The following is a 15,951-nucleotide window of genomic DNA, read 5'->3' as shown; positions in this document are numbered from 1 at the left end:
AGGCCTACATTGTCCAGCATTCTCTGCGCTTTCATGTCAGCATTAATCGGATCGTGGATCGTGCAGTTTAAACCGATTCAACATGCAGCCCTGACAGGTTGCGCGCTGCACGGAACCCAACTCGTTGTCAACAAATGGTCGTCAAGCGCGTCAGACCTGAAGTTCACTGGCACAATCCTCGCATAGTCCTGATGAAAGAAAATGTGACTTAAATTGTATCAATTACTCGTCCATGTGAGGCTTTAGCGTGGGTATTTGAACTTTAAACTTTTTATTTAGACACAATGTCATCAGCAAGGGTTATCAAACAGAAGCCGGTGGACACGCAAACAACTCTGGAAGTAAAAAATAGACCTACGAGAGCCGAAACAAAGCCAGCGTCTCAGTTGAAAGTGACATGTCCGCGTAAAACGAGGGCGTCAAGCTGTCCAAGGAGTATACATAACGGCAGTGAACCCAGCAAGAAACTGAGAATCGTGGGTGAGACCAAGTGTGAGAGGAGGGCGAGGTCAATATCCACAGCACCTAAACCCCGTGTGGGTCAAAAGGTCACCGCAACGTCTCCGAAATCAACTGACATCTTAATGAAATCACCCCTCAAGTCAGAAGAATCTGTTACAAAGCCGGGACAGAAAGAGCGGGCAACGAGGTCATATTATGGAGTTCAGAGGTGAGAGTAAAATGCCTATGGCCTACCAGGCAAACCTACTCATGTGCTGCAGTGCTACACACCACTATATTATTATATTGATTGTTTAGACAGAATGTTTACAAGCAAGTTCTGTAGCTTGGATGGTAGTAAGGTCTACCATCTGCCGGTGATCACGTAAGCCTACCACCCGCAGGCCTGCTGCCGGTATTGTGACTTTTTTTTTGCTAAACCATTAGCCACCTTAGGAGTAGGAGGAGATACTGATAAGCAAAACTACTTAAGGTCAATGTTGGTATGAATGGCTCCATAGGCTTTTACATAATAGTGAATGGGTCACAGCAGAGAGCTGGGGTCAAGTTGCGCTAGTTTTGCTGGATGATGTTGTTGGACGGATAACGAAATGTAAGCCTATACTTTCTTTCTCAGCCACATAGCTTTCACGGTCATCCCCCCGAATCCCAAGAAAAGAAAAGAAATTCAAAAGAGTGAGCAGTTTTATTATTTTTATGATATAGGCTTGCTATTTAGTCCAACAGCTAATAGAAATGTACGTTTATTATGGCACTTGATCGTATGTGTTTTCCCTTGGGTCAGCTTACATTCTAATTGAATGATTTGATTATTTCGTAATTAGTATTACTTAATATTATCAACTGCTTCTCGTTGGTTGGCTATGTAGAGGCGGAGGCGGAGCTAGCGGCTCTGGAGGACCTGCGGCTGAGCAGAGCGATGGCCTATGTGTCTATCAATCCAAGCAGTGTCGGTGAGGCACGCACACACATGTAACCCAACCAACCAAAGGCTGAGTGTTTCCATATCGCGTCTTGAACTGTTTCCAATGAGCAAAGAGTATTCGACTTCCTGTAAGCGCTGCACCCAGCATCGGTATTTACTTCTTTTTTTGTTGTTGTTGAGCGCTCTGACATTTTTATGCGGCCGCTCCGAGCGCTTCTAGTTTAAGATCTTTTAACTTTTCAGAAAGGTGATGTCGGTGTTGTCGCTGTCACTTTTTTTCAGATGGGGAGCCACTCAACAATCAGAGTAGAAAACGTCCGTTAATAAGTAGCTGATAACTTAAATTATACGAGAATATAGCCTACAAAAACATAGCCTAGTTTAAGCTACTAGCTAGCGGTCTAGAATGACGCGCTAAAATGAAGCGCCCTCCAGCGATTTTTTGCTAGAAATAAAAACGCTAAATGGACAGACGCACTTACGTGTCCATGATCCACTTCACATCTGATGTAATAGAAGTAATGGGCACAAGGGGGTAGGCTACCACATGCAAAAGCATGGATAGGCGACTCCTATTAATCTTATAGCTGCCTAATGTCGTTGCAAGGTGGATTGAAGGTGTGTGTGTGTGTGTGTGCGTGTGAGTGTGTGTGTAGGCGGGTGTTTAACTCTGGAGGAGGTGCGACTAAAACAGCAGCAAGAGATGCAGGTCAGAAGAAGACAGAAACAGGTGACACACACACACACACACACACAATTAATACCATTGCACTTTTAACCTTGCTTGTGGATGTGTTAACTCTGCAGATGAGAAAGTACCTGTTGGAGCCCACACCAGTGCTGCTATAACGACAGATACATCTCAGGCATGCTAAAACTAGTCACTGTCAAACTCCACTCGATACAAAATGGATCTTGTTTAGATGGATGATTAAAACAAGCTTATTCTGTGGTAGCATAGCCTTATTGTTTTAAATGAACACATGTTATTTCGCCCTCTTTCAATGTGACATTGAGATTACAATGTAAAAGGATATTTAAATGCTGTATTTATTTACGTGACTGATTTCTGAAACTCAAATGTTTTATGTGATATTGTATTTTTGCTATTATTAGTCAAATGATAGACAGAAGCAAACACGTTTATTCTATGTATTTATTGACACTGGTAATTCTGCATATTTACGGAGGCAAATGGCATCAACTAAGTGTAAAATTAAGACATTATAACAAATATGAACATCAGACTGTTTTGGACTATATGTAAACATTCCCTGTCCTGCAATAAGTGAATTCAATCTGCATTCTTTCTTTGCTGGGTATTCAGTAAAGTGACAAGTTGCATTTTATTTGGATAGTTTTTTCATCATAATTTTAAAATAACATATACCTTTTGGCAAGAAATTGGCATTTTTAGGACAAGGCTAAATCAGAGGTCCTGGAACTTTCATACTTTTTTTTCATACTTTCATTTGAAGTACATTCATATGCGGAATGTGGTACTGGTGTATTGCCAAACTAAATAGAAAATTACAGACAACTTGATTTGGTCACTGTCATTATGGGTCATCCCTAATAAAGGAATAAATATAGACTATTGTATGTAAATGCAATATATAGCATAGATATGTACATTTGTACCCATACTGTTAATCAACTTGGCTGATTATGTAATATTCAAGTATAATTTCGCTTCATAGGAAATGTCTGTGCCGGGCACTAGTGTTGTCCTAACGTTTCTCGATCTTCTTCCCCATCGTCACTGGATTACATGCTTCATACAGTACAGAAGAATACTCATGGGTAAAACTACATATCCAGCATCAGAGAAACAGGACACACAACTACAGCTTGTAAGTTTAGTGTACAGTGCAATCCCCATGCAGTACCGCATGCACGTCTAGAGGTCGCATGAATATAGTTTACCATGCATATCTGTATTGCCGATGTTTACCGGCTGTCGCGCGACGCTTCCATTTCTGTACAAGTGTTAAAAAAACACACAAAAAACATTGTGTTTCTAGCTTTTAAAACCATTTCTTTCTGCCAGTGAGCATTACACATACCAAAGGTGAGGTGACTAGAGGGACTTGAAAAAACGGGATGAGATTTTTTTAATTGATTGAGAATTCTTCGACACTGTTTTACAGTAGATTTCATTCACACTACCACTGAAAGGACAGTTCAAGCACAGTGCCTCCACAAACCTTTCATTAGGCCTACTATTATTGTACACTTTAAAACTGTTGTGTTGTATAAACGTAAAACAACCACTAACCACGGACATGTAAAAAAATGCCCCAAATTACTTTTTAACATTGCATCGAATAAGCCGTAACAACATCAGCGTGCAATTCAATGGATTTAAGAAGGCAGCTAAGCACAAACAGATTGCTGAAAGATTCAAGGACCAATTTTGAGTTCCTCTAAACATATTTGGCATAGCCAAGGTCTACGATCCAAAAGATATGTTGAACACACAATAAAATAAAAGTCTGAGTTCAAGTAATTAAAAGTGTGCAGAGTAAAACATTTGAACTTAAACAGTTCACTGTATCTTGCCACAAACGTTAAAATTGCCATTCACAGAATAAGAGAAAATGTGTGTTGATGTGAGCTAGGCTACTTAGATTAGGCCTACAGAAAAGGCAGACAATTAAAGTAATTATAATGTATGACAATTATGAAACCCTGTCAATGTATGCCTATTCAAGTTATACCACAAACACTGCTAATGTGCCAAACATCTTCTGAGAGAATAAATATGTAGGAATGAGTGTGAAGAGTAGTACAGTAATACAACATGGTGCAGGTGCTTCTTAGTTTAAAACTGATCAAAGGCATTGCCTTCACATTGAGTGAAAAAGAAAAATCATAACTTCTTCCCATAAATAACAATTATTTAACTGGAAACTGCTGACAGAATTGTTGTAAACAAGATTAATATTGAATTTCATGCCCAGCACGCAATAAATACTTCAGGTATAACGCAAAAATAGACGAAAAAAACAAAACAATTGTAGCATCAACAGTATTTGCACATTATAGCAAATGTGTCACTGTACATTGTACAACATGAAATTACTATCATATTAACACTTGAGTGTTGGGGACAAAGTAAAATCATAATCTGTGCTAGTAAAATAGTAGGAACAATAGAATCCTTCTTTCAAACAGAACCCTCACACCTCCACCCAGGACCGGCCCTAGGGTTTTGGGGGGCCAAAACAAAAATTGTGTATGGGGCCCTTTTGATTGGCAATTCTTTTTTTTTTTCGAAAGTTTTTTTGGGGGCCCTAAACAAATGTTTCGTTTGTTTATTGGGTCGGGCCGTCCCTGCCTCCATCCCAACTACACAAGCTAGATGTCTCCACTCATGCAGCCTCTCCCCTGGAATTTTATATCTGATTTCACCAGTTACAGACGTGAGACCCTGGGCCAGACTCTCTCAGTTCCGGATCCGGACGTTTTTGAGTAAACGGAAGGGAGGGAGATGAGGGTTTAGCTGGGTTGAATCTATTCAGCCTGCAGGCTTAGGGTGAGGACAGAGGCTCAGGGTGAGGACAGAGGACTCCTCTGTGTAAAATACCTCTAAGATTTAGGCAACTGAAATTAAATATAAAAAAGGAAGTACATTTATTTTTGGAAGTCCGCTGAATCAATTGGCTTTCTCATTTATGTATTTGGGAAAACCGTCATATTACAAGACATTGTTAGTTTGTGACAAAAAACACACAAAAATCGTTGGTCATGAAAAACAAGTATCGCTTAAGGGCCCTTTTATCTATCGGAGAGGCGGATCTCATCTCCTTCAACATCTCCCGTGAACTCGAAACAATTTCCCAAAAGAGTCACGGTGTCCGGTTTCAAACACCTCTCCACTGATTGTACTTGGCTTTCGCTTAGGAGTGGGTTGCCTCTGAAACAAACGGGTAGGAATCAGACGGAGTGCTGGGGAGGGACAGCACAGCTCTGGGTCGTCCGCACGGCAGCTTTGCCCTTCTCTCCAAACTCACTCCGCCTTCCCGTTCTCCTGCGTCGCGGCTTTGGGCCGTCGGCCCGAGAGCATGACCCGATAGCAGCCGCGGGCGATCTTGTGCATCCACATGGTGTTCATGACGTCCAGGCAGATGCTGGAACAGATCCACGCCACGCGGCCGCTGCACGGCAACCGGTAGAAGGCCTCGGTGCCGTACACCGACCACATGCGGCTGTAGTACAGCGGCATGACGGCAATCCGAACCACGAAGAAGACGACGGCCATGGCAACCCCGTTGGCGATGTTGGGCTTGGAGGACTTAGGGTAGCCTAACACTTCAAAGAACCAGCTGAAAAACAACAGCGAGTATAAGGGGGGAAAGCGTCGATTAGCGGGGAGTGACGCCACCAGCAAACGCAGGGGTTCTTCTAGGGGTCCTGCAAATGTTTCAACAGGTCAGAGTTCACAGAGAAGCGTAGGCCTACAACAAATGTAGGTTAATTGGGGTTTGATCTCATCTGCAGGTTTGTCCTGCCCAGTGTTTGCAACAGCAATTCTCAGTTACTGGTCCAAAGGGCAATGTCCTTGGTGAAGGGTACCTACCGCTGGTTCACACACGGAGTAGAGAACTCCGCAAGAAGACGGAAGTTCGCAAAATAAGGCAACATTCCTTGACCCTGGGAACACAAGAGGATAAACAGAAGGACAATGAAAAAGGAAGTGTCCCAACGGAGATACAGAAAGCAAGTGTTTGATCCAATAGAACCGTTATAAAAGTACGTTTGTGTTGTTAAGGCCCTATGTGGATGCGTTGTTAACCATAGGCCTGTGTTTAAATCAATATCATGTACAGTATGTGTTGACAGAAAACCAATACTGTACGCCTTTAGGATCCAAGTCCTTATGCTCTTTTCAAGATGTTCAACTTCTTTCACATCTCATTGTATGGAGCCAGAGCTAAGATTAAGAGGACATGGTTCTGGTCCACAATTAGAGCAAGCCCTTTCTGAATATAGAACCTTTCATTTTTCATATGCAACATTGGTCATCTTACCCTAATTTCTTGAGGGTACATTTAATTTGTGATATAACTTCAGAGACATTTGCGTGAACAGACATTTGCAAAGGGAGCTTCTTTCTGGCAGTCCTACGCAACACTATAATTCGCAGCTTTCTCCTCTTATCCCTCACCGCAATTCACTTTCACCTGCTTTCTGACACAAGGAAGTGAGAGCAAAGAAAATGTTTGTCAATTTGAGTCAGTTCCACAACAAATGGCTGATTCCCAGAAGCAGCCACATTGATCTGTGGTGCCACATTTCAGAGTTCAGGAACACAGAGGACTGGTTGGGTCTATTTGAACCATTAACAACATACACAGCAACAAAAACAATCAGTCAGTAATTCGCCCGGCTTACAAAGTGCCAATCAAAGCTCATCATAGCACACAGGGGTTTTCAACACAGACAAACTCAGCCACCTGATGAATAAACTGTTATTAGTCATGCAGAGCCGAGGGGTCGTACACATGAGTAGCAGTAGATCATTCCTGTTTTTTCCTCTTCAAAACTGCCCACATGATCCTAAAAACGATTTCAATTCAACATTTCAAGACGTTCTTTCAGATCGAAATAGCAAACGTAAACAAATGATGAAAGCTTATCTTGTAGACTGAAAAAAAAAAGATCCAATATGGGTAAACATACTTACTCGACATTTGGCATAGGCAGTGTTATGAACTTTTAGCATTAGCATGCTAGTACCTCTAGGTACTGGTAAGTCCATACTGTTACTGGGCATCATTTCTGCTCAGTGTTGGGCAACAGCAATATCAGCAAACAAGACAGCAAGGGACCCTGTCCTCAATCTTTCAAGCCTGGTCTTTTTTATTACCCAACTTAACTTGAATTTGGTAGTTTTTGCATGAAGGTGGTCAGAAGTGGGACAAAATAGGTTAAAGTCATATTAGCAGAGGACAGAGAAGGACAGACACACACAGATTAGTGACACTTCCGGGAGTCTTTCGAGAGTCAGAATTAAGTAGGACATGCATTTAAAAGTCACACAGCAATCTGATTCAAGTGCTATTTCATCATACAAATCATTTGACAAGGCTGACGGTTCAGATTAACTACTTCTTCCAAAACACTGGACTATCACTTCTTGAAGATGCTGGGGGAGGGGCGGGGGCGCATGCTCACCCCCCCAACAAACACATCCATCTGTGTCCAAGTCCTACAAAACTGCATACAGATTCACCAGACTAGTCATGACAACAATTGATTCCTCATGAGACACTAAAGGTCAAAATAAATCCCCAAGTAGGCAGATCTTAATAGAGGTGTACTCCTGCAACAGGAAGACAAAATCCTTAAGGAACTCATCCGGGCAAAGAAACACAGTTGGTAACAGCGTATCCATTTTTCCATTAGTAAATTGTTTAGCTTTTAGATTTTGCCTTAATGACAATGAACAGGACTTGACAGCAAACAGCTCAACAAACTAATGAGACAACAACATACAACAGAAGGGGGTTGGATACAAAACCACGTTAAAAAAATAAGTGAATTTCATATTTTACATCCAAATGTTAGCCAAAATAGTTAGGCCTACTTCGATAAACAGTTAAAATGGCCATATGAATCATGGTGAAAGGTTGTCAAGCTCAAGTATGTATAAGCCTGAATATGCAGTCAAGTTCCAGTGACAGTATGGTCTAATTCCCGATAATTGATTATTGCTAGAATATTTTATCAAAACATTGTTCTAGATTTCTTTGTCAACATTTTGAAAATACATAAAGGAGACAATCGCAGACTTATTCACAGAAATTGAATATATGCCCTGAGTACACCTTTCTTACAACTATGATGAGTCTGGCCATGATGAAGAATCATAATAACATATGACAGTTGTGAAAGGCCCCTGGGTGAGGCAGTCTCACGCAGGTGGAGGTGAAGGGAAAGGTTAGAGCGAGAAGGAGGCCTGAACCCTGGAACACAAGCATGCTAGCAGGCAGAGGAAGGGTGACATGCACACAGCTCAGCTCAGTTTAGCACATCCCAGCCCCGCCCAGCTTACCCCAGACCAGCTTAGCCCAGCCCAGCCCAACTTAGCCCAGCTTAGCCCAGCCCATCTCCACACACCACTGAGGGGGCAGTGAGTGGAAGGTTAGGTTAGGTTAGGGTTAGGGGAGAGGAGTGGAGTGGAGAGGTCTAAGAGAAGGGAGCGGAGGATGAAGGGGAGAAGGGGGGAGGGAAAGGAAAGGAAGGAAGGGGGAAGTGTGTGGTGGTGTCTCCGTTACCATCATTTAACATTCCATGCAAAAAATACCACCGTCATTTTCATAACAGTCAGCTACAGAACCCAGCAACCTAGAGGGTCACAGACTCAGAACCAAGGGTGAACAGCGGTAGTCTGGAGGCTTGCAGCAGCCCGAAGGAAGGCCTGACTGACGGACTGTTCTGGAGGACTGGATGTCTTCAGCAGTATTAGAGGCTTGTACTAGAAAGAGGCACTGCCAACTGAATGGGGCAAAGCTAAAACTAACTCAAGATCTAAGCGTTACCAAGATCTAGCTACCACCAAAACAAGGCACTTGCGGCCTAATTTCAAAGACATACTTTCACATGGTAGGTTATTTGAAAACAGGATTACATTTTTTCCAAGAGTTACCAACATGATACAATTCAAACTGACTATTTCTCAAAGGCACGTCAGTTACACTGCCCTGGCAAAAAAGAAAAAGAAAAAAAGGTCCCTGCATCTGTGCAAGGACCTTCCATGCTCATCACTTCCCATTAATTAGCATTAATTAGACAGACAGCTAACAAAATGATATTCAAAAATCCTTGTGAAACCAAGGATTAGCACCACAAGCCAGTGCAGCTAGCAGGACAGCGGTACAGAAAGAACTAGCATGTTATCAGCATCCTGACGCTTCATCCGGCACCCCCCCCAGCATCACAGGACACCGCTGTTCAGCCATGGTCGTCTCCCCATCTTGCCTGCCCATTCTGCTATTGGACAACAGGGAACTCACCAGTACATAGTAGTAAGCATATAACGCTGCCAGGTGGTGAACTACAAAAAACTTGTCTCCTATCGCCTTCCAATAGTAAAATATCAGCAGCAGATCTGGAAAAGGGTGACAAGAACCGAAGAGAGAGAGAGAGGGTCAACTGAGGTGTATAGAAAATAACTGAAACACACACAGGTTGAGTGTCGGCTAGTCTGACTGAAAGAGCACCCACCAGATATGAGGTAGCCTGAAGTAATGCCAACATTTATCTTCACAAGGGTGGGATCTCCCCTGATGACACAGAAGCACATGGTTCATCTCATATTACTAGGACAGCAACTATGTCAGTGGAAGAGACTCTTTGAAGTAGAGTAGTGGACTCAACATGCAGGGGAAGAGCCAGAGTTCCCATCATGCACGTCTGCTGACAGCCGGGCTCTCACCAGACGGGGTCATCATTGATGGCATCATCGAAGCGTAGGATGTAGAGGCAGAAGAGCCCGACCACCAGAGCATGAAGCGTGGACACGGTCCTGAAAAAGCACACACACACGCACGCAGAGACACACATTTGTAAAAACCCACACATACCTTTTCAAGAAGCCCAAACGAAGCATTTATGTGCACTGTATATGTTAACTATATAAACACAGCAGACCGAATCAGCCTAATTAGAGTGACAGATGAAACACTGTCCAGGGGTCAGACAGACAGACACTTATTCCCTCCACCTGTCAGTCAACCTGTATCAGAGCTAGCATCCAGACATCCAGCATGCATCACTCGTCTTAAACAGGAAGGCCAGTGGCAGGTAGAGATGGATCGTGGTCTACTTTGCTATAGTGCTGGCAGTAGAAGTGGACCTAATAAACTAAGGAGATGTGTTTGTTAGAGGGTCAAGTCTCTCTACAAACAAAGTATGCCAGGTCTAAAAGTGCTTGATGAATGTCCTAATTTATACTGCAGGGTTTTCAGGGGGATCGCAAATCTGGCAACATGCCTTAATTCCAAATGTATAATTAGGAAAAATGTGCACTCTGAAATAGGCTTCATATTTGGCTCCCCTCAATCTTTTCATAAGATGGTATATCTGCTGATGTATGGCCACAGCGAAGCTAAGCCTGATTTTGATTCCATGTTACCCAGTGCAGTGGAGTTTTTGAATGCTGCAAAGCTCTATATTCCACGGACTGGAGAAGAGCCCTTTGGGAAATGACTGTTCAGGACTGAGATTAGAGTAACACTGGTTGTAATGATGATCTCCAATAGGGAAGAATAAACAACCAAGGGATTACATAGACCCTTACTTACTTATTACAGACCTTTATTAATAACAGGCCTGGACCATTAGTCTATCACAGCCTGGTGCTTGGTGGTCGAACGAACGACACAAATAGGTCACAGACTGACATATACAATGGAGGAAAAAAGCTTTGATTTGAGTTTCCATAGAATTCCTTCCTCCTAGGGTACAGTATGCTACAGCGTTTCTCCCCTGGCCTTGTATGGAAAACCATAACAAAGTCAAAGGCGGAGGTGCATATATGGAACTAAGTGACGTCTGCAAGGTAACCTTTGACCTTGGCTGAACGCCAAGTTCAAAGTCATCCTATTACTGGTTAACAGACTAGGTCAATACCACTGTCCTCTACAGGGTAGGTACATCCTGATAACAGTTGAGAGCCTATACCTCACAAATATATTTACAGATTCTCAGTGACTCCCAGAGACGTAAAACCAAATGGTCCAAATTCAAATAAGAAGACTAAATAAAAGGGTAAATATGACACATATTTTACAGTTTATACTACAGAATACTACAGCTAAATGTAGTATACCATGCACAACTTTGCTTAACTTAGTGTACTATGCAAAACAAAAAAACAAACCTAACTGAGGGAAAACGGAAGAGAGTGTTTTGTGAAAGCCGTCCCTGGGGGTAATGGAGGCTGGTACCTTGAGTTCCACTCGACTTTCTGCTTGTCGCTGAGGGCGAGGAAGCCCTGGCTGACCCTGGAGGAGATCCCAGGACTGACCCGGTGGAACAGCCACTGGAAAGTGAAGAAACTGCTGACCGAGATGAGGAGGATCAGCAGGCTGAAGGCTTCCATGACCACCCAACACCACTGAGGGAGGAAGAGGAGGAGGCAGAGGGAGAGACAGAGAGAGAGAGACACACACAGAGTAAGAAACAGAGAGTCGTAGAGACAGAGAAAGATACAGACAGACAAAGATAAAGAGGTGGAGGAGGGGAGAGAGACAGCAACAATCTCAGAAAGGAGTCTGACGTCGTCAACTACCAACTAAAGAGAGAGAATACCAAGAGCAGATGACGGAGATTCCACTTTCTCACAAGACCATTATCAACTTCTTTATTGTCAGAAAAGCTTAATAACAAAAAAGTTGAATTCTCAATCCTTACCTATCAAGAGGGACTGTCAGATATTTTACCTTGTCCATTTGAAAGGCAACAAATACACATTTCCTTTCTGGCACGCCAGTGATACCAGCTCCACTACTGCCAACTGTAACCATGTCAATGTTTAACTAGCTGAGTCCTTACTCTACTTGTCTGGACTACAATACCTGGCAGCTTCTAGATAGTGATCCACAGAGGAATCACTTCTAATTCCACAGAAGAAGGACAACAGTCGACAACACGAGTTACGTATCCTACACTAATATATGTCCAGCGGGTATATTGAGGTCAGTGCCTAAACTGAGTGCTTTACAGAGGAAATAATGCAAGACACAGTAGACCACTGTACCGCTGGGTAGTAAATATTTGGCCAGTCACACAGGGAAAACATTTCCAGGGATCATAATAGAGGTGTGTATGTGAAAGTAGTGTGTTTAGGCATTACTGTAACATCCGAGAGAGAGATTGGGCCTTGAAAGTGCCCATAAAAAAGTATTAGCATCAATGTCCGCTGTCCAATGTCCGTTCTTGTGTACAACTTTTGATTTTGCAATTGCCCATGTAACAGACAGCGAAGCCACAGGAACATCAGACCTGTGTTTAAATCTGAAAAACTGCCCTTTAATCTGTTAATTAAACAGTAAGCTTTATTTATATGAAAATATGATATTAAGCCAACAGGTTACAGATGCCTACATCCAAAATGATTTTGAGCTCAACACAAGCTTAGCCAAGTTTCCCCATCTTGCTTCCATCTTGAATTAGCGTGAAAGCGAGAGTCCTGACTGATGGACTCCTTCTTCTGCAGCAAGATTAGCCCTTCTCTCCTGAAGGACTCATGAGGCACTGATCCATACAGATGAGCCTTTGGCAAAACCACTACCAAGCACCAGCACAGAACCTGAAGCACAGCCCCAATGTACTGTCTGTCTCTCGTATTTATGTCAACAGAGGAGATCATCCATTTTAGGTGCTGATTGGAAGAAGCCCTGTTGTCGCTTTCCCTTCCCTTCCTGAATTGGTTTTCTATTTCAGAGCAACAGGATTCTTCATCATATAAAAATAATGCGGATAATGCGGATGCACTGTGAATCCCTCATAGAACAGCCATGAGGAACTTTTGTCAAGTACAAGAAGGCCTTGACACTTCCAGTGGAGCAGCAAATCAAATCAAATGTTATTTGTACATCCCTTGTCACAAGCAAGGCCACAGAGGGCTTCACACATGCCCACAAAACTGCACGTACACCAACCTTAAACCCACAAACAACAAAACAGGCTGGGCCCTCATGCCACTGTAGTGCAGACAGAGCCACTGAAACAGCAGATTACTCGCCCTGACTGGCTGGGCCGGCCCAATCACTGCGGTTTATGTTCAAATGGGGGAACAGGAACCACAACTACTCTTGTCGTGAGGAGCTTTGTGGCTCTGACAGATAGAGAGAGAGAGAAAGAGAGGGAGGGAGAGAGAGAGAGAGAGAGAGAGAGAGAGAGAGAGAGAGAGAGGGAGAGAGAGAGAGGGAGGGAGAGAGAGAGAGAGAGAGAGAGAGAGAGAGAGAGAGAGAGAGAGAGAGAGAGAGAGAGAGAAAGAGAGGGAGGGAGGGAGAGGGAGTGAGAGAGAGGGAAAAGATGGGGAAGACAGAAAGTGTGAGAGAAAAATGGAGAGAGAGAAATAGAGAAAGGGGTTATACAAAAGCAAGAAAGAGAAAGTGAGTAAAAGAGAGACAAAGAGAGACAGAAAGAGGGAAAGAGAGAGAGAGGGGGGATATAAATAAATATAAACTATATAGAGAAAGAGACAGTGAGAGAAAGAGAGAGGCAGTGTGCATGTGTGCGTACATGGGTGTATGTAGGAGGAAAGCCTGCTGGTGTAACATAGCTGAAGTCTCTTGACACTTAGCCACTGCTTTACATATCTGTGACAGAACATAAACGTCTCTTTTGAATTTGTAGAGATAGCTATCCTATTCCCTCATTGATATGTAGGGCAAACGATACCGGAGCAAAATAGGGTGCACTATTGGGAAATAAGCCGACACATAACAACTTGTAGGGTTCAAAGCATTGTTGTTGTCACGTTGTACTCATGAGGGATGAGCTCGTATATCCATGCGAGCCGGTCCTAAATTAGCAGCATCCTTGTGCGTCGCCATGACATGCAGTTGCAGCAGCCCACCACTGCAGTCTGTGTGGGAGTCCCAACCTACTCTGCTGCGCGTCACGCTGGTCCATTAGCATTATGGCTGCTGCTGTGACTGAGCCGAGGACAGCCGCAGGGCCTTTCCTAATCTGCACTGATAACTCCAAGGACCAACATCATCCAGTGGGGCTGTTGGCCTGTGTAGTCCTTCTCTCCCACCAGATGCTCCATCCTCTGATGTCGGTTTAACCCCCTGGTTTCATGGAATTTCCCTCTTCTTGAGAATCAAGAGGGCTCCAGTCACACGTGTGAACACGCTTGCTTTCAAAACACTTTTCAAGCCACTGGGGTAATAACCTCCATTATGCTTTAAGGTGGCTCTGTCCTTCAGTGTTAGTGGAGAGTTGATATCACTCAGGTGCCCTAAAACATGGCTACTTGGTAAGATTTGGGAATGTATAAGTACAACGAATGAAGTATAGAAATAAAATATCTTACTGGCTGAAGAAAACATGTTTCAAACATGGAACTGTGTGTGTATGTATGAAGTAGCTTTAAAAAAAACTAACACTGATTTTATTCCACACATGTTCGCAAACACGTGCACAAAAACACAGACAAGTACAGAGATACAAACTTGTTTACAGACAAGTTTAGGTTCCGTGGTGCTAGATGACAAGGGCAAAGGGCCACACAGGCCAGATCTAGAATAACATATATCCATATGTAGCTAGAACATTTGTAACCACAACAGTCTCGACAAGAATCCTCTGTTTTGGACTGAGGTTCAAATGATTCATAAATGATTAATCAGATCCATTCATTGTATAAATCTATATCAGAAAAACCCAACTTCTAATATAGCAGATGTACTATGTCACCAGATTGGTTGAATATAAATCAATTATTCAACAGCTATGATGTCTGAAGATAGAATAGGATACACACATCCCTACACTGCACGTACAGGCACGGCTGACAACACTGGAACCTTGGAACCCGGGGTTCAGACACTGTTCATTTCAAAACTGCTTGATCTAATTTACAGCCAAAGCTGTAAAGCTAGGCTAGTTATATATTCGGAATAATAATAATTAAAAATATATTTTTAAATTGAGGATTTGATTATCAATGCTGAAAACAACGACTATGTTTATAGTTATCAGGTGTCAATAATGTATATCTGGTTTGAAACAAATAAATATAGGCAATATATTGTTTTATTATTTAACTGTGTATAGGGCAAGATGGGATTTAAGCATCCTCACTGTAAGTCCTCTACGGGTAAATTAGGCTACTCTACCATCGCAACTTTTGTCATCAAATGACAATATCCTCAACCCAGTACTACACAATGCAGTTATCATAACATTTCTTAATGTTAGATACAAAAACACACATCTATGTTAGGCCAGCACGCGCCGCATTGCATTGAAAAAATAGACGCAGTCGCTTTATTTTTCAAATAGGAAAACGACAGTGGTTGGGTCGTAATGAGACCAGAAAATGCAAATCCTTGATATATTCTTACCTTGTGTATTTCATTCAGATCTATGTTCCGCACTCAACTGGTTTATGGTACGAAGGTATGGTCAATTCTGTAGAAAGCCATGTTGAATTCATTTTTATGAAGAACACGTTCTCAACCATAGAAGTCTTATTCTAACGCTTTACATTTGGTGTGACCGTGATTTTCTAATGCATTTACTGTAAATAATTCCTCCCCACAAAACATGCATGTTGGCGGTGGTGAGGGACGCGTAGCGACGCTGATGCTCGATTATGGAAGTGATGAGAGGAGGTTACCGCAGGGCAAGGCGCTTTCTCTCACTGGGATCGAATTACAGCTACATTCTTAAAGAGATATTCACACAAGCATAATTCACAAACTGTACGTCCACACGCGCGCGCGCAAACGCATTAACACACGTGTACACACGCACCTATTTAGACACGAGGACTAATCGATAATAAAGTCTGTTATCTGAAACTGAACTTTGAAATA

General features: G+C 42.7%; 1 protein-coding gene and 1 long non-coding RNA gene across 4 annotated transcripts; one reads left to right on the top strand and one right to left on the bottom strand.

Annotated features, from left to right (window-relative positions):
* Positions 1–1,060: 1,060 nt before the first annotated feature.
* On the top strand, positions 1,061–2,927 carry LOC134034937 (uncharacterized). Its single transcript, XR_009932288.1, has 4 exons — positions 1,061–1,137; positions 1,332–1,415; positions 2,044–2,117; positions 2,195–2,927. It is a non-coding gene; the product is annotated as an uncharacterized LOC134034937 (long non-coding RNA).
* Positions 2,928–3,477: 550 nt separating this feature from the next.
* On the bottom strand, positions 3,478–15,748 carry tlcd4a (TLC domain containing 4a). 3 transcript variants are annotated; one of them, XM_062479651.1, is made up of 8 exons: positions 15,478–15,748; positions 13,060–13,235; positions 11,344–11,513; positions 9,831–9,920; positions 9,620–9,678; positions 9,409–9,503; positions 5,970–6,043; positions 3,478–5,715 (listed from the first exon to the last, which is right to left on the bottom strand). In XM_062479651.1, the coding sequence occupies exons 3-8, from the start codon at positions 11,496–11,498 to the stop codon at positions 5,400–5,402; spliced, it is 789 nt and encodes a 262-aa protein (XP_062335635.1). In that variant the 5' UTR covers positions 11,499–11,513; positions 13,060–13,235; positions 15,478–15,748; the 3' UTR covers positions 3,478–5,399. The 3 variants fall into 3 exon arrangements, with proteins under 3 accessions (XP_062335635.1, XP_062335633.1, XP_062335634.1); XM_062479649.1 differs by lacking the exon at positions 13,060–13,235 and having other exon boundaries at positions 15,478–15,747; XM_062479650.1 differs by lacking the exons at positions 13,060–13,235; positions 15,478–15,748 and having other exon boundaries at positions 11,344–12,007.
* Between the last annotated feature and the right edge of the window lie 203 nt (positions 15,749–15,951).

The sequence above is a fragment of the Osmerus eperlanus genome, chromosome 15 (assembly GCF_963692335.1).
Source record: "Osmerus eperlanus chromosome 15, fOsmEpe2.1, whole genome shotgun sequence".
NCBI classification, from domain to species: Eukaryota; Metazoa; Chordata; class Actinopteri; order Osmeriformes; family Osmeridae; genus Osmerus; species Osmerus eperlanus.
Note: the sequence above shows the minus strand (reverse complement) of the source record. Positions and strands in the feature narration are given on the sequence as shown.

Coding starts and splice junctions, on each gene's coding strand:
- tlcd4a (XM_062479651.1), bottom strand. CDS start 11,498: ATGGAAGCCTTCAGCCTGCTGATCCTCCTCATCTCGGTCAGCAGTTTC. Junction 9,504..9,619: donor TTCAGGCTACCTCATATCTG/GTGGGTGCTCTT, acceptor ACCCTTTTCCAG/ATCTGCTGCTGATATTTTAC. Junction 6,044..9,408: donor ATGCTTACTACTATGTACTG/GTGAGTTCCCTG, acceptor TTGTGTTCCCAG/GGTCAAGGAATGTTGCCTTA.